At 46.7% G+C, this 25,232-nt stretch overlaps 1 protein-coding gene across 4 annotated transcripts in view; it reads right to left on the bottom strand.

The window, feature by feature from the left end:
- NTRK3 (neurotrophic receptor tyrosine kinase 3) overlaps window positions 1–25,232 on the bottom strand; it is a 382,091-nt gene that overhangs the window by 130,208 nt on the left and 226,651 nt on the right. For all 4 annotated transcript variants that reach the window (XM_041751778.1, XM_041751779.1, XM_041751780.1 and 1 more), the window contains one exon: window positions 20,850–21,038. In XM_041751778.1, coding sequence (XP_041607712.1) covers window positions 20,850–21,038 — 189 coding nt within the window. The remainder of the gene's footprint in view (window positions 1–20,849; window positions 21,039–25,232) is intronic.

Here is a 25,232-nt window from a genome sequence, read left to right on the forward strand (position 1 = left end):
GGCCTCTCTGGCCCTCCAGCTGAGGGACAGGTTAGTCTAGGAGATACCTCAACCTCAGTGACATATTTAAGGAGTTTAATTCTCCATGTGGTTGAAAATATGAGGGTAATTCTGATGATCATGATCATTAACTGATGATCAGTAACTCCTACTCAATTTATGATGCTAATACTAAGTGCTGAGCACTTTGCACATGTTTTCTTTATTCTTTGTTCTTTTAAGACTCCCTCCCCTTTCCTAACTCACAGCCCAGCCCAGAGCACTAGTTTAGAGCTTGTGCTCCTCTCTATGCTTTCTCGTTTCATATCTCTTCGCTTCATTCCCAAGGCTCCAACCACCACCTCAAAGATGATTTAAGATATGAATATCCTGAGGAAAGGAGAAAAATTTATGTGAAGTACATTGGCAGTCCTTTCTCCACGATTTTTAATATTTTTCCTGAAGTAGAAGAAGAGTTTGAGAAGAATTAAACTACCCTTTTTTAATTGTAAATGATGAATAATACAAAGATATTCACATACTGCTAACAGGTGTTATTCCTGAAAGCAATTTAATAAACATCAAATAAAGAGAGTTTTATTTTAAAAGATACACAATGTATTTTCATCCACTTAAAGTCCAACGAACAGAAATCACAAATGTTAGAACAAAAAAAAGCAAAATGTATTTTTACCTCCGGTGCTAGAATTTACACACACACATACATAGTAGGTTCATAGCAGTTACCTCAATCTGGCTTTTTCTAAACTTTTAGTTCAGAGTTCTTGCCATCATACAACACTGCCACCCTTATGCTAAGGAAAGAAGGGGGGGAAATTCATCTTTTTTGACAAATGTTCTTGTTTCTTTTTGGTCCACAGCTTGTTGGAGGATATTCCTGTCATTCCTCCATTATTATCTTGAAATGGTTTGGGATCAACAAGCATGGCACACAGGCCAGTATAACCTGGCTCTGCAGCTACCTTATACCCCACTCATTCAGGACTACTGACTCTTCCCAGAATACAGCTCTGCAGCTTTGCATATGCTCTTCCCTCTGCCTGGTTGCCTCTCTACTCTTGCTGCCTATAATTCCTCCTCATTGTTAAGCATTCACCACCAGAAAAACCAAGTCCCCAGCTTGCTTTTAAAAAGTCAAAATAGGGGTGCCTGGCAGGTTCAGTCAGTTGAGCATCTGACTCTTGATTTCAGCTCAGGTCATGATCTCAGGGTCATGAAATGGAGCCCCATGTTGGCCGCCATGCTCAGCAGAGAGTCTGCTTGAGATCTCTCCCTCTATCTCCTGCTCACACTCACACTCAATCAAATCTTTTTAAAAAATCAAAATAGAAAGGAATTTGAGAAAGTTTAGCTAGGAACTGATTAGAATGTAGATCTACTCAAACTTCGAAGGACTTAAAAAATGTATACATTTCCATACTGAACAGGAAAAGGTTACATGTACATCCAATATATTAAGGGGCATTTGCTGTATTTGTCTATTTTCAGAACTTCTGAAAATCATGATTAAATTCTCACTAATCTGAGATTTTCTGGCAAAAATCACCTCCTCAACCTTGGCAATGAGGTGAAGCTTGGGCCTGGGTCATGGTTGGGGTCTACTCTGAGGAGAAGACAGGACTGAAGATACACAGGTCCTGGCTACCTGCATATAAGCTGGCACTGAATGACATCAGTATAATGTGACACTGGCTCCATGTGGGGAGACATTTCCCACCAACAAGTTACTTGCAAATGATGTCAAACCAAATCTGCAGGACCAAATAAATACTCCCAGATGACCTCGTAGGGCGGACCTGTTTTTGTGACATTTAAAAATTCCTTTTTCAGTGTAACTAAGGCAGACTATAATAACAGTATAAACAGCCCAATAGAATTGAGTGATTTTGTCCCAAGTGCAGGCAACTGTTCCAAGTCCCTTGCACACATTCCCTCACTTAATACATAGAATGCCCTGGTAAGGCAGGTCCTCCCATTATTTCTACTTTATGATGGACACATGGAGGCTCAGTGAGGTGGCAAGCGGCAAATCCGGCTTCCTGTGCTCAAGCCTACACGGCTCAAGCTCCTCATGCCCCATGGCCTCATGGGCCAGGAAGCGGAATGCACACATTTTGCCTTGCAGAAGTCCACACTCAGCTAGCTGATTCCCATCTTGCCACCTCTATGTCATCCACAACCCCACCAGACAATGGATCTCTAGATGAAGAGGTTTAATCCAACGAAGCCATTTTGACAGGGCTGCTAGGACATGGAGTCTGGACGTATGGGAAGCATTTCCACACAGCTTGAAATAAAAATCTTTATACTTGCATTCTTATTCCCAAGTAACACACAAACTTGACATCCTGACCCCATCTCTGGCCTCTCCCTACACCTTGTCCATACTTATTTCTCACTTTCAAAACACTGATCCTAAGCCTTGACAAAATGCCCCACATGGAGAAGCCAGGGATGGCACAGAAGTCATAGAGGGGTGAGGATAAGCAATAAGATGAGGGTCTCTTGTTTATGTTATCATTGCCCCAAAACTGTCTTTAGATATTTGTAACAAAGCAATCATATCAAAATGACCTATTTCTTTGCTTAGTTGTCCTCACAGCACCCAATATAGTATCTAGAGCTTAGCAGATGCTCAATAAGTGTTTACTGAAATAGTACTACTTTTTAAATACCACCAATAATTGTATTGAAACACATCTCAACTTCTTCAAATATTTCAGATTGGGGGAGCAGGGGAAGCAAGTATCTCACACAATGCTTCTTATTCCTTTGGTGTGTATCAGAATCACCTGGAGGGCTTATTAAAATGCACATCCCTGAGCCTCACCCCAGAGTTGATGATTTAGGGGGTGAGGGGTGTTGAAGGGGTGATCTCAGTAATTTGCATTTCTAACAAGTTTCCAGGTGATGCTGATGCTGCTGGTCTGGGGACCACACTTTGAGAACCACCATCTTAAAAGAACAATGATCTTCTGAAGCTCCACTGTGGATAGCTGAAACTGTATCGTGGCAGGAAATTTAAAAATTACTAACACCATCCTCCTTTGGGTGGGAGTTGAAACAGGTCATGGGTGGTGTGGAATGGAAACCTTTCCTAGCCCAGGCTCTCCACCCAGTGAGCCATCAGCTAGGGTTTGCCCCTGAAATGCTAGAGGGACAGACCCATACGTTGGCGACACTATAACCTCCAGCCCTCCACAGAAAGAATGAAAGGAAGAGAAACCCCAGTGTGCTGTTTGTTAACTGCACATGAAGTCATTTAGAAGTTGAAAAGTAGAAATGGGCTGACCCCATTGTGAGCTGATGAAGTAACACGAAAGCTGCATGAGAATCAAATAAATGTCTAGCCACGAGTTTGCCTCCTGTTTAATGCCATTACGAACCCAGACTCTCTTCAAAAAGACTTGCAGCCAAGTCTTGTTGCCAGAATAACTTCAGGTCCAAGATTTGAAGGCAAAAATCTAAGTGAGGATCATACTGTAATGGCAACTGACTGGTTCTAAAACCAGGGCCAACCAGGGCTTTATCTGGAATGGCCATTGTTCACCCTGGCAAACAGACAGGCTCTCTCCAACGCTTTAGGAACGAATGCCTCTGGGACTCTGCCTTGCATATCTCTCCTGCAACACAGGAGCAGATTCTTCATAGGAACATGGTCTCTGATTCCTCTTCTTACCAGCTTCAGAGACTTCTTTCTTTTCTTTTCTTTTCCAGGAGCGAAAGGCATTGGTCTATGTTTAGAAATGCACACAACAAATCAAGAAATAAATTCGTATGTGGAAGGACAGAAATGCTAGTCTCAAAATCCAGGCAAACGTCCATTTTCATAAGCCTATGAAAACAATATAAATAAATCAGAAATTGTCGAACCTGCTGGCAGCAATCGCTAAATTTCTCTCATTCTCTGGTGCTCTTTCAGGCACAAGGGGTCTTTCTGTGTCTGCTTCAAACAGTCCCTAAATTCAACGGGAATCACCTACTTTGTTTTACCTCTTTTATTATAATGTCCGTAGCGCCTTTACTTCTCAAGTCATTACCTGTTTCTGAGAAACTGATAACAATGTCAACTGTGGTAAATAAAGACTGGAACTATTTAAATGCAAATGCTATGAATAAATTCATAACTGTTGCTTCAATAACCTAGACTGTGTAATACATGCACAAGATTTGCTCCCTCCGCCCAAGGGGCTCTTCTCCAGGCTCCCGTGACCTCCCATCCCTGTCCCTGCAAGGCCTGTCTCTGCTTCCAGCTCCTGCCACTATGGCCTGGAAGCTCCTGAGCTCCAGGATCTCTGCCTGTCTAAATTCCGCCTGGCTCTAGAGAAAGCTCAAATCCTCCATCCTTTGCCCACCTTCACCCAAACCCCTGCTTCCCTACTTTGAACAAGCCACAGCTCGCTCTGCACACCTGGCCCCTTGAGCTGCAGGGTCCCCGTGACATGGGTCTCTGAGACATGCTTTGACGCCTAGATCACCAGGAACTGGAAGAGGCCTCTCTCCCCAGCTGGAGTCTGGCCTCTCTCATATGGGGACGATGCCACTCTGTTCCTCTCTCAGCCTCACCGCATTGATGCTGCAGCTAGGTTGCTCCATAATTATGAGCTCTGTGCAAAACCCATCTTTTGTCCTCATTTTTCTCCCGCACTGTGTTGACTCTGGAGTTGGCACTGTGATAGAGAACAGAGAAGTGCGTTTTGATTGACTGATTGCCAGCTCTACACAGCACCAATGTGAAAACAGCCCTGGCCAAACATACACGAGCCACTAAAAATAACTGCATGATTTTTAATGATATGGAAGAAAGGTCCAGGACATATTGCTAAATGACAAATTCAGATTACAAAACCGTATGCCAACTATGATCTCGTTTTGCATAACACAAGCGTATGTGTTGCTGTATACATGTCTGCGTGTGTTATTTGTTTGTGTTTATGTATCTTTGCAAGGAAAAAAAGACTGGAAGGCAGTGCATCAACATGTTCACAGCATTCATCGCTGGGTGCAGTGTGGGGGTAATTCTTGCTTCTCCACATTTTTCTAGATTTTCCCCCAAAATATTTACAATAAGTATAGAACTACTTTAAAACCAGAGACAAATAATAGGCTTTATTTTATTACCTTTTTTTTTTTTTTAAATGAGGCCCAGAATGGTGAACCAGAGTTGTGAGTCACACATCGGCTCAACAAAGGATCAACCACTGACATGTGATCCTGTGGTGCCTGGTCAAGACGTGCAGGGTGAAGTCATGGGCAGTGGCGCTTTAAGGACCAGGAACTTCATTTTCCAACAGAACTGTTCCTAAGCATAGCATTACCCCTTCTTATGAACTCTCCCCTGGACCACAAGAGCTGGAGCTATTTGGGTCACTTTGCTGAGACCAAGGGGAAGAAATGAGCTTCTGTCTTGTTTGAGAGCAAGGCCAACCTCCATGGCCAGCTCCCTCCGTGACTGGGCACAGCAGGGCACACCGGCTCCCAGGAGCCTCTCACTCAACGCCTCTGCCATTTACATTCCAACAGTGTAAAATGACGGATACTTTTAATACAAGAGACCTGTCATTTATTTATTAGCTGGGGACAGGCGCTGCAGCCGAGAAGGATGCATTATAAATCAACTTCTTTCTCAGCCATTAAAAATTAATACAGTTCATAATGTAGAACGTCAGTAATTTCTTTATTAGAGCCGAGCATAATTTTTTTTTCTTTTCTTCCAGGTTTTGTTTTTACTTCGTCTCTTCCCTAAGGATATCATTTTTTCTAATGACTGGTTGGGTATAAATTACCCTAGGGAAGGGTATAAGGAAACAATGTCTTTCAGATAGAGGTCAAAATGGAGGAGTAGCATTAGAAGCTCTGAAAAAAAGACCGCTGACCAATGTCCCCTCAGAAATACAGTCTTACTATACCTCATGGAGGCTCAGCCAGGACATCTGTCATTGGTTTCTGGCCCACTCCGCCCCAAGGTGTTTTAGGTCCCTGATAGGCTAGCAGGAAAAAAGTACACAAGGATGAGGCATCTGGGTGGCTCAGTTGGTTAAGCATCTGCCTTCAGCTCAGGTTCTGATCCCAGGGTCCTGGGATCAAGCCTGGTGTTGGGCTCTCTGCTCTGTGGGGACCCTGCTTCTCCCTCTCCCTCCATAGCTCCCCCTACTTGTGCTCTCTATCTGATAAATAAATAAAATCTTTTTAAAAAAGTAGATAAGGATGGTAATTACAGCTAGGTTGGGAGGTCTCTGTATTATCTGCTTCCTTTTCCTATTGTCTGCAGATTAACTTGACAGTAACAAAAAGAAGCATAGGTGTCCAAAGCCCAGCACCAGACCCTTCATGCCACTCCCTCCTTAGACCTGGAAGTCAAGGATGGAGGGTAGACCAGGTGATGCCAGAAAATACCAACAAGCTGAGACACTGAGCCTTTCTGAAGGCCTCCCTTTGTGAAAACTTGCCATTAGAAGGAGGTCGACATTCTGTACTCCCTAACTTCAGAGGACACCTAAAGGAGAATCCAGAATCTACATGTCTCCATCCACTCTAAGTATATGGAGAGTTTTGTGATGGTTGGGTAAACCAGGATGACCTTCTCAAGCCCCCTGCCCAAGGGAGTGTATTAAGGGGAAGGAGACCTTTCCACACCTGTCTTCACTCCCCTCTGGCATGTTTCTTGGCCCGGGGGATAGTTCTTACCGAGGTGAGCAGCATGGCACCAACGTAGCCTGAGAGCGTGGATGTCTTGGTCAAACCAGCCACGACTGAGTTAAAGCTCTTAAGTAACAAATCCCCACAAATCCCCAAGCACATATTTAAAATCTATTTTCAGAATTACACTGAGCATAATTCAACCAATCAATGAGCCATTAGGAGTTTAGTCCCAACACTTCTTCATTACCGGTGGCATTAGGGCTGCCCGACTCAGCAGAATCCAAAGCGAAGAGTTGCTGCATCACCAGGAATTCTAGGTCTGGGGATGGGTGCTAACGCAGTGCCTGGTGAGAGGCCTGGCTGGCCACAATCTGGGCAACAAATTAAGCTACACGGCCACCAGGGACAGGATAAGGGGAGGCCTGGCCCAGAAAGAGGGCAACTTGGCTCTAAGTCCTTTCATCTGCCTCCTTCTGTGTAGCCCTGGTGTCACCTCCAGGGCCTGTGGCTAGCTGGACTCTGCTCTGAGAGGCCCCCCTCTGGGGCTCCAGATGGCCTCCTGGGGTAGAAATGAAGAGGGGGGGGGCTGCCTACAGAGGAAGTCCCTAGAAAGGGACTGCCTTCTATTGACTTTATGGCAGGCCTCATAGGCCACCCAAGCTAGCATCCGTCTGCAAACCTGTGAGACCATCCTCAGTTTCCCAGAAGGGGGGGTGCAGATGGGTGAAAGTCAGCTAATGGTGAGGGGAGGCAGCCCGGGGCCAGGGCACAGGTGTGTGCCTGAACCCCTGAGTGTGTATCCTGGCTCTGCCATGACCAGAGAGCAACCTCAGGGCAAATACCCTAGCTTCCCTGAGTCTCAGTTTCCTCATCTTTCAAGGTGGGGGGTGGGTCACAACACTACCAATCCAGGTAGGGGTCATGTAAAAAAACCTCACGAGGGCAAGAGGGGGTGGCAGGCTGTGTCACACCACGGTGTTGTCATTTCCCAGCTGGGAGCCTGTAGCAAACGTCTTAACCTGTCCTGCGTCTCAGCTTCCTTATCAACGAAATGGGGAAAGGTAACAGCACCTACCTTATAGTGTGCGTTAAAGTGAAATAATCTATTATAGTTAAACTGTTTTCAATGCCCGAGAGTAAACACTATGCAGTGAAAGATTTTATGATTGTTTTAATGTACCTAAAGTTCAGAGCCTGGTTGGTAACAGGCACTGACAGGTACCCGGCAGAGGTTACTGCTATGCTCCTCACACCCTCCCCTCTTACTCTCTCCTCACCACCCCCTGCTCCCACCTACTCTCCAGAAACTATGCTCCCAAAGGACCCTACAGCAGCTCCCAGGAATTAACAGTTTGCTCGGCTGAGATCATCATATCCAGCTACAGCCACATGAAGGGATCTTTCTTTGCTCGGGCATGTAAGTATAGCCTTGAAAATTAGCAGGACTGTTTTCCAGACCAGAACAGCACTGACGACAACCACAAATTACCAGCTTGCTCTCCCTAAAAGGAAAAATACGAGTAGCACTGACACAGGATCAGTGTCCTCACCCTCCTCCTCCCACTTCTACCCCAAGAGGCCTCTGCTCACTCTCAGGGGAGCAGACAACAGCCACCACTTGTGAGGCAGAATGATGAGGTGAGCATGGTCTACCCTTGGAGAGGACTAAAGTGGCAGCCACTGTTATTTCTAACAGCCACTTCTCGTGTCTTCCCTGCTAACAGAACCCTGTGGAGGTATCTGCCCACTCCCCTCCAGGCAGCTCTATGCCTCAGGAGAAGTGAGTTCTATCCTAAGTCCAGAGGACAATCTAGAAGGGCCTAGGGTGCTTGTGGTAATTCCATTCCCTTTGTGGGCAAACTGCTTTAGGAAGATGACCTAATTCTGGCCCAGAAGACAAGAGGGAAAGACTGCTGGGGGCTTCAGGGAAAGGTTTTGTCAGTTCCAATCGACCCCTAAGAAGAGACAACTCTGTGCTGTCCTTGGTCCCTGGGTTTAGTGCTGATGGCTGAACCTGCTGCAACCGTTCTGTAACCACGAGGGGAGCCAGTTTGGTAGTAAAGCAAAACACAGAAAGATAGAGGCAAGAAAATCATGGAAGAGCAGATCCAAAGGCCTCCTTCACCAGACACCTTTCCTAGGCTATTTACTTGAGTTATGTGATGCTCCGTTTCTTTCTTGGAAGCCCAGTGGCTCATAATGGTCTAGTACTTGCAGCCAAAGTACTAGACCATTGTGATTGTATCACTTGTATCAAGTGATACAATCATTGTCTAAAACATGAGATAGGTGTGCAAATATGGCAAGACCCACATATGTGTATATTTGTGTATGGAGGTCTCATGTATGTTTGCTGAGAAAGAATGAAGGGGTTGTATACTCATGTTTAGGAACAAGCAAAGGGATGCCTGCATGGCTCAGTTGGTGAAGCATCTGCCTTTGGCTCAGGTCCTGATCCCTGGATCCAATCCTGGATCTTAGGATTGAGCCCTGTATTGGGCTCCCTGTTCAGAGGGGAGCCTGCTTCTCCCTCTCCCTCAGCACCTTCCCCCTCACTCGTCCTCTCTCTCTCTCTTTCAAATAAATAAATAAAATATTAAAAAAAATAACAAGCAAAACAGGAAGTCACTTGAGCATCAAAGCATCATGGTACAGAGGGTACCATGAGGGCATGGACATATAAGTTACTCAATGTGAGGCACTTGGATAGGAATACAGAAAAGCAGGGAGGCTTATGGATGCTGTAGTTTCAACGAAATAATGTTTGCTGACAAGGAGAAGGGTAAAATAAAGAATGAAAAGCTAACCAAACAAAAGAATCCCACCATGAATCTGTCTACCACCTTCAAGTTGGGCTCACAGCTTTTCGGTCTCATTAACCCAAAAGGAAATTGGCCTGAGCCCATTACTCATCTACACCAATTACTTCCTGACAACCAACATATTACAGCCCTAACTCCTATGAGCATTTCTGTGGCTGTGGAACTGGGTGATAAAATGCTATTTCTTAGAGTTGGGGAAAAGAAGTCATTGGAGGGAAGGATGCTTGTCTTTTGAGAAATATCATCAGGCTTTGAAAATCTCTATTTTTGACACCACCAAGCTGGTTTCCCCCAACAGCATATTTGAATCAGGGATTGTAAAAACAGTTGTAAAAATACTGTTGTCAAGGGAAGAATGATTATGTATATGTCACTTAGGCAAGTTGACAGGGCACTTCCAAATTCTCGCACCACTTCATCTCACAAAATATCAGCTAAGGTGCTCACATTTTCTCATCTCAAGTCTAGAGAGGATGGATGTCTTGCCCATAGTCATGCAGTGACAGAGCTGGTAGGCTGGGACCAAGATCTAGGACCAGCCCTCTCCCCACCCTACTCCTTTTATTTTCTAATGAAAAAGGACACCGTATAACCAAGGGTTCAGTTCACTCTCTTGGCTGGCTGAGACCTTGCCCTGGCCCATTTCATGCCCAAAGCATCATATATCCTTCTTGAAATAAAGATGTACTTTGACATTCCACACAATGATTTGGAAACAGTGGCTTGGGGGGGTAGCATCTTGCATCTTTGTGCATTTCTTCTTAGGAACAGCTCCCTGAAATTTCAATCCTAAATGGCAAATCTGCCTGGAAACAGTGAAATGCAGGAAGCAGGAATGCAGTGAAAATTTGGCCATGACCAGCATCTCCGGATCTGGGGGTTTAGGAAGTGTTAGAAGCACCTGCAAGAGCTTCTAGGCAGAGAACAACAGACAAAGACCCCCCTGATCCACTTGAATGAAGGGCACTTAGCTCTCTGCCAGAAATCCCGAAGAATGCCACCACCCCAACTCTGGGCATTCCCATGGAACGCAGCCACTTCCTCTCCCTCCCAGAGGCTTGGGAAGAAATGTGACAGTACACATGCCAAACGGGTTCAGGCCCATCTGGGCACTCTGTCAGATGACTTACCACATCTGCTGGGGAGGCGAAAACAGAACCCCAAACCCCCAGAACAGCCCAGAATGTGATCCACGGAACATCTGTGTCCACAAAGATGTTAACAGGTATACCTCAAGAATCAGGCTCAGAGGCTCAATAAATCTGGGAAGTGCTGCAGAGCCAAGGCCCCTCTTACAAAGTTGCAATGACCTTTATCCTTGAAGCCTCTCAGCATCCCACAGTAAGACACTTACTTAATCCACGTTTTCCTGAACTTATTCGACCACAGAACATTGTTTTTGAGAAATGCCTATTAACATCCCTCAGAGCATACAGCATTAAAGGCAGCTAAGGAGAAGTTGGAAGGGCATTTGGACTCAGGGCTTCTGGCTAAGAGGTGGGTAGCACTTGGGTTTTTAGTTATTGACCATGAAGAATATAGCACAAAGGGAACAAGTACCTCCGGCCTCTTTGGCAATCTCCCATCAGGATTATGACTCATGTGCTCATTCAGAGGAAATGGAAATGATGATCATTTTCTCCTGGAAAAGGGCTTTTGGAAAGAGAATACTAATAGGGACCACCCTATGATAGAGCCCCCTGCTGTCTCTAACCACGGGGAGGGGGAATCTTTTTTCTCCTTCCCCATCTTTTAGCCTCTGTCCATAAAAGAGGAGTTTTTATCTCCTTGGAGACAAAAGAAGTAACCCCAGCCTTTCCCTCAACCTGGGCCCCTGGCTCCTCCCTCTGAGAAGTGAGTGAGGTATCTGATGGATGAGATAAGCAGGGTCCATCATCGGCCATCCTATTTCTTTTCTGAGCAGGGCAGAAAAGGAAGATTGTCCCTGCATGCTGCGTGGTTTTCCAGAGGGCAACAGAACTCCCTGACTTGCAAAAGGTGAGGCAGACCATAGCCCTCGATGCAACTGGATGAACATCTGCTCTGCAGATGCGACTCCTGTGTGTGCATCTCAAGTTCAAGCTTTGGCAGAGGTATCAAGAAGCCCACTTTGGCTTTAAGTCCAAGCAATTTTCTCCAGTCCAGCAATAAAGCCCCACTTTTGATTCCTCTCTGACCCCTGTGTGTATTTCTTAGCTGACTCTGAATTACCATCCTGAAAAAACTCAAAGCAGACAGGATGCCAGAATCCAGTTGGAAGAGAAGAGAGAATGGTATCTCTGGGAAGTCTTGAGCTGGAGAGGATCTCCAGAGGGGAGTTAATCCTCCTACTCCTTGAGGACAAGTCTGAGGACATGCCAAGGAGACAAGTAGTCCTTCTGCGTGTAGGGCTCTGAGCAGGAAACAAAAGACCTGCTCCACATCCTCCTCACTTTCAACTGTTGGGAGCAACCTCTCCTAGGCCCGCATTGCAATGATGCTACTCCAGGTTGGGGGTCTTAGCATTCTTCACTTCCTCCACCTTGAAGCACATGCTTATCCCCCAAGTACTTTTTTTAAGCCAATTACTGTGTATTTACAGTGAGCACAATTATACCTAATTACTTAATTAGCATGACTGCATGCAGCTACTAACTTTGAGTATGTGATTATGGCACGGAAGCACAGAACAAATGAGGTCATGATATTCAATAGGAAGGCAGGTTGTCCTGGCTCAGGGAGATGGAGGTGAGTCTGTCCCTTTGGACTAGTTGGTTGCAGCTCCAAAGTGTGTGCTCAGGAATGTCTAGTAGATTCAGACAATTTAGGGGAAATGGAATCATTATTTTTTTTTTCTTCCTGGGACAGAGAACAAAGACAAAATGTCATGCTTTGATTATGCCTAGATCTGGGGGTCTTGGGAGTCAGTGACCAACAGAGGTTAATCTCTAGGGGCTGAGACCCCCAGGACCAGTTTGTGGGCCTAGGACTTAATGCCCTGGACTCCCAAGATAACCCACTCTGGCATCACCCAGCTCCTTCTAGAAAGTTAAATGGGAATATGCCTGAGCAGTCCTTTCCTCTAGGAACCTTGGTCTCACCAAACCTAACATTGCAGGATCCTGAGGGATCTGCTGCTTATTCTAGTTGTATCTGAAAATAGGACTGAGGAGGAATCAGAGGAGGAATCGGAGGAAACAATCCTAACTTATGTTCACTTAAAATGTTCTATGAGGAGGCGCCTGGGTGGTGCAGAAAGTTAAATGTTCGACTCTTGGTTTCAGCTCAGGTCATGATCTCAGGGCCCTGGAAGCAAGGCCCATGTCAGGCTCCACACTGAGCATGGAATCTGCTTGAGATTCTTTCTCTCTCTCTCCCTCTGCCCCTCCTGCTCATGGATATGTGCACATGCACAAGTGCACATGCTCTCTCTCTCTCAAATAGATAAATGTATATTTTTCAAAAAGTTCTATGAAAGACTACCTGGCAAGCAAGACCTGGAGACAACCCATTGGCTGAAAAGGCTAAAGTAAGATGTCAATATTACCTTCACTACTATCTTATCTATAGTTGGACCTGCAGTTAGCCCATCTAGATCCATCCAGCAGAATAAAGGGGGAGATACCTCAGAACCCCCACCGCATGTCACATCTAGCCAAGCCTGCCTCCTAAATCAGCCACAGGGAGAAAATGGCAATCCCTAGTATGCCAGCTTCCTCTTCTCAGCTGTACTCCCAGAGGAGGAGCTCCCAGCCCAGCCCTGTAACCAGATCCCCTTCCTTCCATCAGGCAAGTCCATCAGAACTTCTGCTACAGAAAAACCTAGAAAGCCTTCCTCTGCAGGAGCAGCTGCTGCTGCTGCCGCTTCTGTTACTCATGACAGGCAGGCCCCAGCCTCCCAGACAAAGCAGCCCATTTTCCATATTTCATGTGCAAGTCCATTATGCTGAGCTAAGTGGCTGGGAATAAACACCCATCATTATCCTGCACTAAGCGATGTTTGTTAGTACAGAAGGTGACAGAAATCTATATCATGCTGATGCGCTATTAATACTGCATTACATGCTCAGACTCTGGGCTCCCCACCACAGCTGGGAAACCAGCTTTAGCAGCTCCTCTTCCAGAAAAGGCAAGTTCTATGGCCGATTGGCCCAGAAGAGGAGATAAGCCACTCGCTCATTCTTGATGAAGGAACCACTGGTTCCAGCTGAAAGGGCACAGTCCACAGACCCAGCAGCTCCAGCTTGGGTTATCTGTGTGGAAGTCCTTGTCTTGTAGGCTGGTATGTGAGGGTGAGTGAGCGCATCAAGCAATTGACCTGGGGAAAGAGAATGAGGCTAGGACCCCCAAACAGCTTCAATGTAGCCAAAGTGGTGTTAGGAAGTTGGGGGGATGTCCTCCTCTCCACTCTAGTGCCCACAGCAGAGTACCTGACACTTCATAAAAAATCAGTAAATGTCTTCTCACTGACCAGGAAATGAAGGAGAAGATAGAGTTTAAGGGAACTGACAGAGATGGTTTTAGACTGCCTCATAAGCACCAGGGGCAATGAAGAAAACCCCAGGGCAGAGCTGCCAGGTCAGCCAGGGAGGATCTGTGATAGATCTAGGGAAGCGGCATGAAGAGGTGGCCAGCCAGGAGGGGCTGAAAGTCAAATGCACACCTATGGTTCAAAGCATAGAGACTCATGTGGAACACGGAACCAGCGTGGGAGGCCTGAAGTCTAGAGCCAGCGTGACAGTAACACATGGGGATACAGTAGGCATTAGCCAGGATTCAGGGAAACTGAAACAAAAGGAATCAGTGGCGCTGAAGTCCTAATCCCCAGCACCTCAGAACGTGATCTTACTTGGAAACAGGGCCATTACAGATGTAATCAGTTAAGTCAAGATGAGATTAGATAAGTCATACTGAAGCGGGTTTGGAGGGGCGCTAAGCCAAAAGGCCAGGTGTGCATAGAAGAAGGCAGCCACGGGTGGAAGAATGCCACGTGAGGACAGAGGACTGGAATAGTACAGTGGCAAGGGATACTGGCGATGCCACCAGCAGCTATATAAGGGCGAGAAAGGGTTCCCCTACAGGCTTCAGAGGCAGCGTGGCCCACTGACACCTTGCTTTAGACTTTTAGCCTCTTGAACCCCAAGACAATAAATCTCTATTGTTTGAAGCCACTCAGTTCGTGATACTTTGTCCCAGCAGCCCCGGGGAAACTTGTACAATCCTCCAGTGGAAGAACAGATAAGGAACTGCAGGACACCCATATGATGGAACATTATTCCGTGGTGAGAAGAAATAAGCTATCAAGCCACAAAAACACATGAAAGAATCCAAAATACACATTACTAAGTGAAAGAGGCCAATCGGAAAAGCCTACCTACTGTGTAACTCCAACCATATGACACCCAGAAAAGGTAAGACTGTAAGAGACAATAAGATCAGTGGCTGCCAGCAGTTGGGAAGGGGAGACGACCAGGTGGGCTGAAGAGGGTCTGTAAGGGCGGCGAGACTGTTCTGTGCGACACTGTAATGGTGGATTCATGACACTGCTTTTGTCAGAACCGACAGGACGACACCACCCAAAAAGTGAACCTACAGGCCACGGACTTCAGTTGACTACTGAATACGTCGTACTGCTTCATCAGTTGTAACAAATGCACCACACTGGCAGGAGATGGTGACAACAGAGAAAACCGGTGGCAAGAGTGGGAGCAGGTGAGTGAGAACTCTCCGTGCTTTTGACTTAATGTTTCTGTAAACCCGAAACTACTCTAAAAATAAAAAGTAAAGAAAAACTGACTTAACCCCAGGGCCATGTACTGCCTTATCTGAAGGCAAGCATGGTCTCTTGGGGACTCGGTTCTGTGGAGAATTCAAAGGAATAAGTGCCAATAGCCAGATCAAGGCTGCCCCAGCTGCATGACCACAGGGCACTTCAGCCGAAGTCCTCCTGGGGATCCCAGCCCTGAACAGCCTGTCTGTAGCACTGTCCCAATCCAGGAAATGAGGAGAACAGTGGGCCTCCACAGAACAGCAAGACTGTCCTCGGTCCTCAACGGACAGCTGCCCTGAGCTCAGGAGGTGCTGAGAAAATGCCTGTGAAGCACTGGAATCCTTGGCAATGCCGGCGTCAGCAGGCCTGGGTTTTAATGTCAAGCCTCTCTCTCAAGAGCCAAGCAATCTAGAATAAGTCACTTAAGCTCACTAAGCCGTAGTCCTCTCTACAGAGTGGGAATGGCAGCATCTTCCTCAGGAAGGGGGTGCAAGGTCCCCCGAATAAAGGAAGTGTAACACCAAACTACTGCTTGGTTCAGAGGAGGCTGCTGGGTGCAGAGCAACAACCCTTGCCTCTGTCTGTGCCATCTCTAGAGAGTCCAGGCCACAAGGATACACTTGCCAGGCGTCATCCGGCACACATGGCTAGTTGCTATCTCCTTGGACTGCATTCCCGTGCTGTATCTTCAATAGGAAATGAAGAATTATGACATGTAAGAGCTTCTTCTTGGAATAAATTCAAAGTCAGTTTGGGAAACAGAACACACATTTTTGAGAAGTGACAGGATGACCTAAGATTTGATTCAAAGTCACTGGAGACTAGAGTGTGGCATTTACTCTGGAGTCCAGGGGCTCCCAGGGGGAGAAGGTCATTTTGCCATAGCCTGGGCCTAGGAAGAGGCTGGAAATAAGCCAGGTGTTGAACAATGGGAAGAGGGTGCAGAAAGGGAGAAAGGGGTGTGTGGGCCAAGCCAGAAAGGGAGACGGGAATCTCAAGCAGGAATTACACTAAAGCAGGAGTTGGCAGTGTGGGATTGGCATTCTGGAAAGAAGCCACTATGGGTTGAGGCTGGGGAATCATGGGCAGAAAGGTGGGGGGTGAAACCACAAGGTTCCATGAGTAGACCCCAGGGAACAGAAGATGCCGTTTGCATCTTGGAGATCAGCTGCAGTTGGCAACAAGTCCCTGAGGGTAGGGACTATGCATGCCCTGTTCCCCATTGCTTCCGGAGTCTAAAAGAAGGCCTCCCACAACCCTCAATAAATATGGACTGGACAGATGAAAGGGAGGAAAATCAGCACAGTCAGAGTGGCTTGGATGCTAAGGATGAGAACAAAGAGGAGTATGGTCAAGTTTTGCAAAGAGATCAAGGATGGTGAAGTTAGGGTTTCTGGGTAAGTGGAGAGAGACATGGAGCTGCAGGGCTGGGACCCTAAAGAGGTTCGGGGTTGAGCGCAAGATGATCAAATGGACCCACTCTGCCAGGGAAGAGGAAGGCATAGCTGGCCAGGGCAGGGACAGGTCCCTGTGCACAGGCCCAACAGCAGAGGCAGAGATCAAAGGGATGGAGAGGTGGGGTGGGCTGGCTCTGGGAAGGTGACAATCAAGATGGAGACAACCTGTGACTAAGCCAGATGCCCTGATTTGGGGACAGAGAGAGGGAGGACACTGCTTAGCTCCCCAAATAGCCTCTGCTCACTCCACCAACAGGCAAACAGTCTTCTGAGAATAGGTCTTGGAAAGAGGGATGAACAGAGAAGTCTAGGGCCTGAAGCAGAGCCAAAGCGCCTTCCAGCTGGCCTGGGGGAAAGAGCCAAAACGTGACTCCTTGGACAGCAGCTGGAGATCCAGCCCCAGCATATGTATAACTACTGTGGCCCAAGGCTGTCACAAGGTGACCAAGGGCCCTGTGTTGCTACAAACACCTCCCAACTTCTTCCCACTGGTCCCTCTAGGCCAGCCCTATGATTTCTCATTCCATATGATCTAGCCGCAAATCAGCTGTGTGACAAGGAGGCCTGGATCCATTTCCTGACGTTTTTGAGAACCAGGGGGTTTTCAATAAACAAGAAGGGGGCCTCATTAGGCTTCAGCTTCCACACCTATTCCCGAGTAGGACCTTTATCACTTGGGTTTTTCAGAATCCCTGGAAAGGCCAAATAAATTAAGAATGAAGACAATGCCAAGCGTAGAGCGCTTGTTGGGAATGCAGGCAAGCCTCTGAAAAGGGATGGTACAAGGCGATCTCCAAACACCCTTGCAGCCCTGACACGCTGTGAAAAATGCTATGGATCAGATGGAAGGCATATAGAGGGAAAGGCAGGGAAAGAGCGGCATCCTGATAACTCTGGTCAGAAAGGTCCCACCACTTATGGTAAACACATATTTAAGAAAGCGAAGTGCTTTTGTGCTACATCCATCACCGGGAGACTCAGGAAAAAGTCTGAAGCCAGGTTGCATGACGTCCCTGCAATCTCTTCCCATGTTGCACGTTTTTACATGGGATGCAGGAGGGAATCAGATGGGAGATACCTCGGGGGATGGATAATATGAGCACTTCTCCTCCCTTAATCCCGTTTCTTGCCATCCCCCCAAAAGCGTGACCCCAGCCTTGTCTGCAGAATCACCAATGTTCTGCGCGTATTTATCTGCCAGCGTGCGTGTGGCTTTAATTATTTATGACAGTGTCTCATCACACTCGGGGATGTGTCTTGGAGTCACTTCTCTCAGCTGATGAAGCCTTTATAATCAGAGACCTGCTGCCGCTTACCCAGTAAATCTCAGCCCGGGGTGGTGGTGGGGGTGGGGGTGGGGGAGGTGGCAGGCGCTGCCCTTCCCTGGCTGTGTGAGTCAATCGTAGACTCACAGAGGCAGGGTTAGCCAAACCTGGTTACAAGGCTCCTGCACACTGTTTGTTGTTGCCATTCGTGCTTTCTGAAAACAATTAGGAGCCATCCACTGTCTACTGACAGAACAAAACATACTGTTTCCTCCGAAAAGGACACTTTCCCTAATATTGAAGGGTTTTAACAATCCGGAATCAGCTTTGATTTCCCCTGGGTGAGGTGTTTGTTTGTTTATTCCTTCAGATTTTCATCCATAAGCCTGCTTCCCTTCCACCTCCACGGACCCTTCCTGTTTATACAGAAGTAACACCTGGATCCTTCAAAAGTCTACTTCCAATCACAAACTCAGGGATTAGGGAGGAAAGCTCCTCCACACAGTTGGTAGGGCCATCGCTCCTTGGCTGGGGCTGGGTCCTGACACTGAAGGGCACTCAGATCCTGTGACTCTCCACAGTTCACCCTTATTCTAATAGCCCAGAGGAAGCCGTCCTCCCACGAGCAAGATCCATCCCCACCTGACAAGCACTGAGAAGCTGGTATCAGGAGCACATGAGCACAGATACAACCCAGAGACTCTATACGAGAAGCCCAGGACTTCCCCTACAGGGCACATAGTCCATCCTCATTATTCACAGATTCTGGATTCACAAATTCGCCTTCTCACTAAAACTTACGTGTAATCCCCAAACTACTACTGGCAGCACTTTCGTAGTCATTCACAAACATGAAAGAAGAGGTGAGAAATGTGAGTCACCTGATGTGCACATTCCCATGTGACATTCTGTCTTCTTGTTTCTGGTCTCCTACCAGAAATGAGTGTCCTTTTTGTTGTCTATTTGGTGCCATTTTTTGCATATTTGTGCTTTTGGCGGGGGGCGGGGTGTGGGGGGATTTCCCCAGTTTAAAATTTCCCGAGCATAATGCTGAAGCGCCATCTAGCATTCCTATGAGCAAGAAGGCCTATGGAACAAACAGGTGTGTTAGATACGCTTCGCTCAGGCCCGAGTCATAGTGCTGACCTTGAGATTGCTGTTAATGAACCACAGCATCCATTAAATAAGTATCTCCAAACAGAAGCACACATAAAACAGGTTATGTATTGATTAGTTGATAAAAATGTTGTGACCAGACATTCGGAGGAACCTAACCCTATATGTCCCCTAGGAGCCATGGTTCAGTGTCTGCTAATTCAGTGTTCCTGGTGACTTTATTGGAATGTAACTACTGTGAATAACGAGAATCAATTGCATATTCAATACAGCAATGCCTACGTCTTTGCTCAAATGCCAGCATCACTCTAGAAAGCTCAGCATCACCAACTCTAGACTGAGCCTGGAGCCACGCTACCATCACAGAAAGGCTTTCCTTCCAGCCACACTCACATCAGCCCAAGATGAACCTGCCTGGAGGCAAGCCCTTTAGCCAGAGCAGAACCATCCTAAACACAGTGTCCCCCACTATTTATCTGAATCACAGTTTATTTTTCTTCCCTTGTCTTGGTCCATAACCCAGACATCCTTCCTCTGACGTTGATAGGGTTATGCGGTAAACAGAGACCAGTTCTGGAGGGCACCCAAGGTTGGGAGTCACATGATGACCTTATTCTGACTTGAGCCCAGTCCCTCTCACTGTGGCCATCATCTCACTACAAACAGAACCAGGGAAACAGAAGCAAAGGTCAATTAGAGAGCTGAATGCCTGCTCTGCTGTAAGGTGGACAGCAGGAGCAGCAAGAGTTCTGTGAGCTAAGGTGAGGCCCGAGTACAGAGTGCTCAGCCAGCAGAAAAGCAAGACGTGCTTCTGGGGTGCTTCTTCCTTGGCCAAAACCCTGAACCCATAGAGAGAAGACAACCGATGGCAGAAGCCTGGGGACAGCCTCCCCAAATCTCAGTTTTCCTGTCTGTAAGATGAGGCCTTAACCTAGCCCATCCCTTCCAGCCCTCAGATGGCCTCCAGAGGCCTTTGGACTGTCTCCTGAACTAGCTGACCATTTCTCGAGGGCAGGAGCAGGAGAGGGTGTGCACTGGATTTGCTAGGCCTACACTGCACCTGGGACGCAGCAAAAGGAGCACCTGCTGAGTGGACGGTCCAAGCCCCGGAGGCTCCAGAAGCTGGGAGAGGCCCGGGGAGCAGGGAGAGACCCTAGCAGAGCTCATCAGAAAGACAAGGAGGGAGGCTGGAACCAACAGTGGGCGAGAAACAGGGAGGAAACAGGTGCCCTGAATCCTCTGATCCCTGTGGGACATCTGCAGAGGGGGATGAGGTGTCCTAGCACTGGGGCCTTGATCAGGTTCTCAGAAAGTGCACACTTCGGTTGCACTGGAGAGGCAGCTAGAGAGATGTTTCCATTCAAACAGTACTCAGCACCCTTCATTCCCTTCTCTTCTCCTGGAGGCTTGGGCGGAGGGTCTGATAACCTCAAGGGTTCCTATCTGGACAGTGTTGGGTTACATTTCCTAAATGCAGAGGCCAGGTCTCTAGAAAAAACCAGCCCTGTGTGTGTCCCCTGCCTTCCTGGGAATACCTCTTCATGTGGGGCTGGGCCTCCTACATCTAAGCTCCCTCCTAGCCTGAGCCCTCTCTGCCCAGGAGACTCTGCCCCAATGAAGACCCCTAGCCCAGGCTACTTTTCAAGTTTTGAGACAAATAGGGAGGGTGTCTTAGAGAGTGGGAGGTTAGCAGGTGGTAGGTCATCTCAGAAGGTTTCGGAACCCCAGCTATGTGGTCTATTGCCTCTACCCTCCCCTGCCCTCCCCAGAAGGGACAATGTTCTACTGCAGTACTCACACGTGTCTGGCTTGTGGCAGTTGTGTCCCTGACGGAAGTACTGAGGGTTCTCAATGACTGGGATGCGGGTCATACCGATGACCACCGTGTCTGGCCCGGCGTCCAACGATGAGGGTGTCGTGATGCCATGGTTGATGTGGTGCAGGGGGCTGGCTGAGTCCTCCTCGCCACTGATGACAGCCACAGGACCTGTGCACACCAAAAGAGACACAGAATATCAGTGAAGTCGCGCCTGGGCAGTGCCCAGCCCTGCCCATAGATCCTTTTGCTATTTCTGCCACCACGTTTCTGTAAGAGTATAATCCACTGGAAGAGTATTCCCTGAATGCTTTGGAGTCTGCCTTCAAAGAACCACCCATTTGATCTCTTTCTTGAGAGAGAGAAAAGCCCACTCCATCACACCATGGAAACAGCTGCGAAATAGTGTATCAGAGTGACTGTGCCATGAACTATTTTCACTTCCCCCAAATTCAAATTAGTTCAAAATAATGCAAATTTTAAATGAGTTCTTCACTTATGTAGCAACAACAAGATTTTAAAAAATTTACATAGCTGTGATTTGCACTCTGTTCCTGGGTGGGTCACATCCCTAGTTTCTGATTCAGGTGGTCTAGGGACACACCTGGGCATCAGAATTTGAAGAAATCCCATGTCAGTACCATGCACAGTCAAGGCCTAGAACCTCTAATTAGGGCCTTGGAGTGCCTTAATTAGCCTTTCCAGAGTGGCCCTCCAGTTCCTATAGGAATGTATCCAGCTTTCACTGGACTCTGCTATGGCTTCTGACAATCCATAGGGAGCTAAGCCCAGTATGGGCTCAGATTGAACCTGAGCCAGCTTTCAAAGTGACACTAATTCAGCTGCATCACTGTTAGCCTTCAGGTAGCCAGGTCAGCTGCCCACTCTTGAAAGATCCACATTGCTCCAGCGTCTTCAAGGAACATCACTCGCATCTTCACCAACCCCAACTCTACCATGTTCCAACTCAAAGAAAAAACCCAGTACCTCAGGTGATTTACAAACACAGGTTGACAAAGATTATTGTCACCACAGTCTTGGCAGAGCAATGATTCTATTTGCTGGTGTGATTCCCCCATACATACAAATAAAACTCATGTCAAGTGAATTAGCTGTGACTGTGGCTTCGTACAACTGGAGTTTGAAATGCTTTGCAAGACACATGGTCCCAAGACAAAGTGCCCGCTGTGATTTGGTTTTGAGGCTTGCACAGTTCTTCTGCTGCAGAAGTCTGACATATCTACTGAAGTTTATGGGGAGGATATTTCCTATCGAATAGCGAGGTGAAGCACCAATGAGGCAGAACTAAAGGAAAACTAATAAATGAGGTCTGAGTTCCCTGAATTCCACTCCCTTGGTACAGACAGGCTTATGCCAACCATGACAAGTGCCTCATGGAGTTTGGAGACCACATAGCAAAAGGAACCACACTTGGTGATCATCACTCGCCCTGCAAGTGGAGGCCAGTGCTGAAAACTCCTTATAAACTCTGAAAAACTTTGTTGTGATTCCAATGAAACAGTGAAAGCTGAGCACAGGTTCTTATCATTCCCCTCTTGCTGAATGCCTCTAAAATATAAAGAAATATTTGTGTACAAGGAGAATGAAGAAGGAAGACAAGAAGGAATAAGATATCTCAATGTTTTGGAAGATGAAAAATGAAATGATGTAAGCTTCCTCACAAAGGGACTGCAGGGGGAATATTTAGAGAAAGCCAGTTCAGTGGGGTCACGCAGGACATTAAGGCACAGCATAGGCCTGAAGGCTGGAGTGGGGCTTGGGGCTGGAACAAAGTACACAAGCCATGACCTTGCCCCCACCCCACCAGACTAGTAGTTTCTTCCTGGAGAAAATGAACTGGAGAGGCTAAGAGGAAGAGCTGGTTGCCTCCTTCCTGCTCCTGGAAGACAGAAACCAAGTATACCTACACCTCTCACTGACCCTATTCCCAGTCTCCTCCCCTGTAGGAGATTCAGAGGATATTCTCTGCAGAAACTGAATGTCTCAAAAAAAAAAAACCTCGACGTTGGGCACCTGGGTGGCTCAGTCACTTAAAGCATCTGACTGTTGACTTTAGCTCAGGTCATGATCTCATGGTCATTAGATCGAATCCTGCATCAGGCTCCATGCTCAGCGGAGAGTCTGCTTAAGATTCCCTCCCTCTCCCTCTGCTCCTCCCTCTATATGTACTCTCTCTTCTCTCTCTCTCTCTCTCTCTTTCTCTCTCTTATTTAAAGGTAAATAAGTCTTTAAAAAAAGAAAAGGACCTAGATGTTGACGTTTGGTGGTCTCCCAATGAAGTCATGTGTAGTCTGTGATTATGCCACAGTGAAGGCTAATAACTGATGAGGCCCACCTATGTGCATAAAGTGCTTTCTAAAACTTAATTTGTAAATATGGGAGAACAGTTCAAGATTCCCAGACAGTTCAGCAAAGCTTCAACATGAGAGAACATAAGATAAACAGACAATCAGGGACCTGCAGGAAACAGAGTAATGCAAGGAGAAGACTTTTTTTCTAAATCACGAATATCCTCAGAGAGACAAATGAAGACATCACATCCATAAGACAAGATTTTAAAATGTGAACAATTCAAGGGTAAGAATGAGTCCTTGAGAATTGCCACCATCAGAATTCAAAAGTCAAAGAGGAGTGGAAGACAAAGCCAAGGAAATTTTTCAGAAGGTCAAACAAAACAGAAAGACGAGGTAAGTAGAAAAGAAAAGAAAATTAAAGACTCAACCCAGAGATTCAATATCTGATTAAAAGAAAGGTGGCAGGGTAGGGAAAGGGAAAAAGGGAAGGAGAGAGAGAATAGAAAAGATGGAAGGGAGGATAAAAAAATTAGGGAAAATTTTCTCCAAATGATCTGTCCACTCCCAGTTTTCAGCATAATTAACACATGCATGCACACACACACACACATATCAAGACACAATGTTATGAAATGCCAGAACCCTGAGAATAAAGAAAATATGCTGAGAGCTTGTAGGAGGGAGGGACAGGTTATATTTCAAAAGGAACAGAAATCAGAAAGACAATGCAATTCTCTGTAACAATGTACTGTGACTGCACTGAGAAATCCCTTCGAATTTTTTTTTAAAGATTTATTTATTTGAGAGCAGAAGGAGAGAATCTCTAGCAGACTCCCTACTAAGTGCAGAGCCCAACATGAGGCTTGATCTCAGAACTCTGACATCATGACCTGAGCTGAAATCAAGATTTGGATTCTCAACTGACTGAGCCACTCAGGTGCCCCAATTCCTTCAAATTTTTGATGGGCAAAGTTTCAGCCTAGAGTTCTACTCCTAAAAGTGTATCCACTCATTATAAGGGCAAAAGATAGGTACTTGCAGGTGTGCAGACACTCACCTCCCCCTTCCTGGGAAGCAGCAGGAGGAGAGGGTTTGACAAAACAAATGGGCAAATGGGGAAAAGAGGGAATGTGAGATCCAGTTCCAAAAAGACCATATGATAGAAGGTCTCCTGCACCTCACCCAGTTCTGTTCTCAGCATTATGGGATATGGGTTGTTATAGCAACATGGAGGCAGGACACTGAGTCAGGAGGCGTTTGGAGAAGACAGAACATTGGGACTTGAGCCTTTTACTAGAGGCTGTTTCTTTGAATTTGTGTCTCAGGGCATCAATGGACAGCGAGTGTCCACAAAAAGTCCCAAAGCCTATGATCTAAAACAGTCTCTGCTTTCTCAACATTATTCTAGGATCTGAAAGGACCAGGTGAGAGCCACAGGGAGGAGACAGGTCCTGCTACAGGCTCCCAAAGCCATGGGACGGGACAGGGTCACCCAGGAAAACTTCACAGAAATAAATGAACAAAGCAGTCTTCGAAACCTGAGAAACCCAATACTTAAAATGTGGGCAGAGGAAGGGGAGCAAGGGAAGGGACATGAGAAGAAATGGCCAGAAAAGCAGAAGAGAATCAGAAAATGACATTGACTTAGAAGTCAAAGGAGCAGAGTATCTAGAAGTTCAGGAGCATTCTATACTAAGGCCAAGTAGGATGAAGAACAAAAAGAAGCCACTCTTCAAGGAGAAGATGGCCTCCGTGATAGCAGTTTCCAGAGACGATGGAGGAAAACATTCAATTATAGGGGGTTGAGGAGTAAACTGGAGATCTCACCATTGCCATCATAATTTTTATTGAGTGCTTCTGACCTATCAGGCTCTATAAATGCAACTTTGTTAACTTTATAAGGCTTTGATGAGATTGGTACCTTTATTTTCCCCATTTTACAGATGGAAGCACTGAGGCACAAGCAGTGACCTGCCCAAGGACACACACCCAAAAATGGGATGCAAAGTGGTGGATGCTCTCTGGGCTGCAAACCCAGTCCACCTCAGAG

This window comes from Vulpes lagopus, chromosome 4, assembly GCF_018345385.1.
Source record: "Vulpes lagopus strain Blue_001 chromosome 4, ASM1834538v1, whole genome shotgun sequence".
NCBI classification, from domain to species: Eukaryota; Metazoa; Chordata; class Mammalia; order Carnivora; family Canidae; genus Vulpes; species Vulpes lagopus.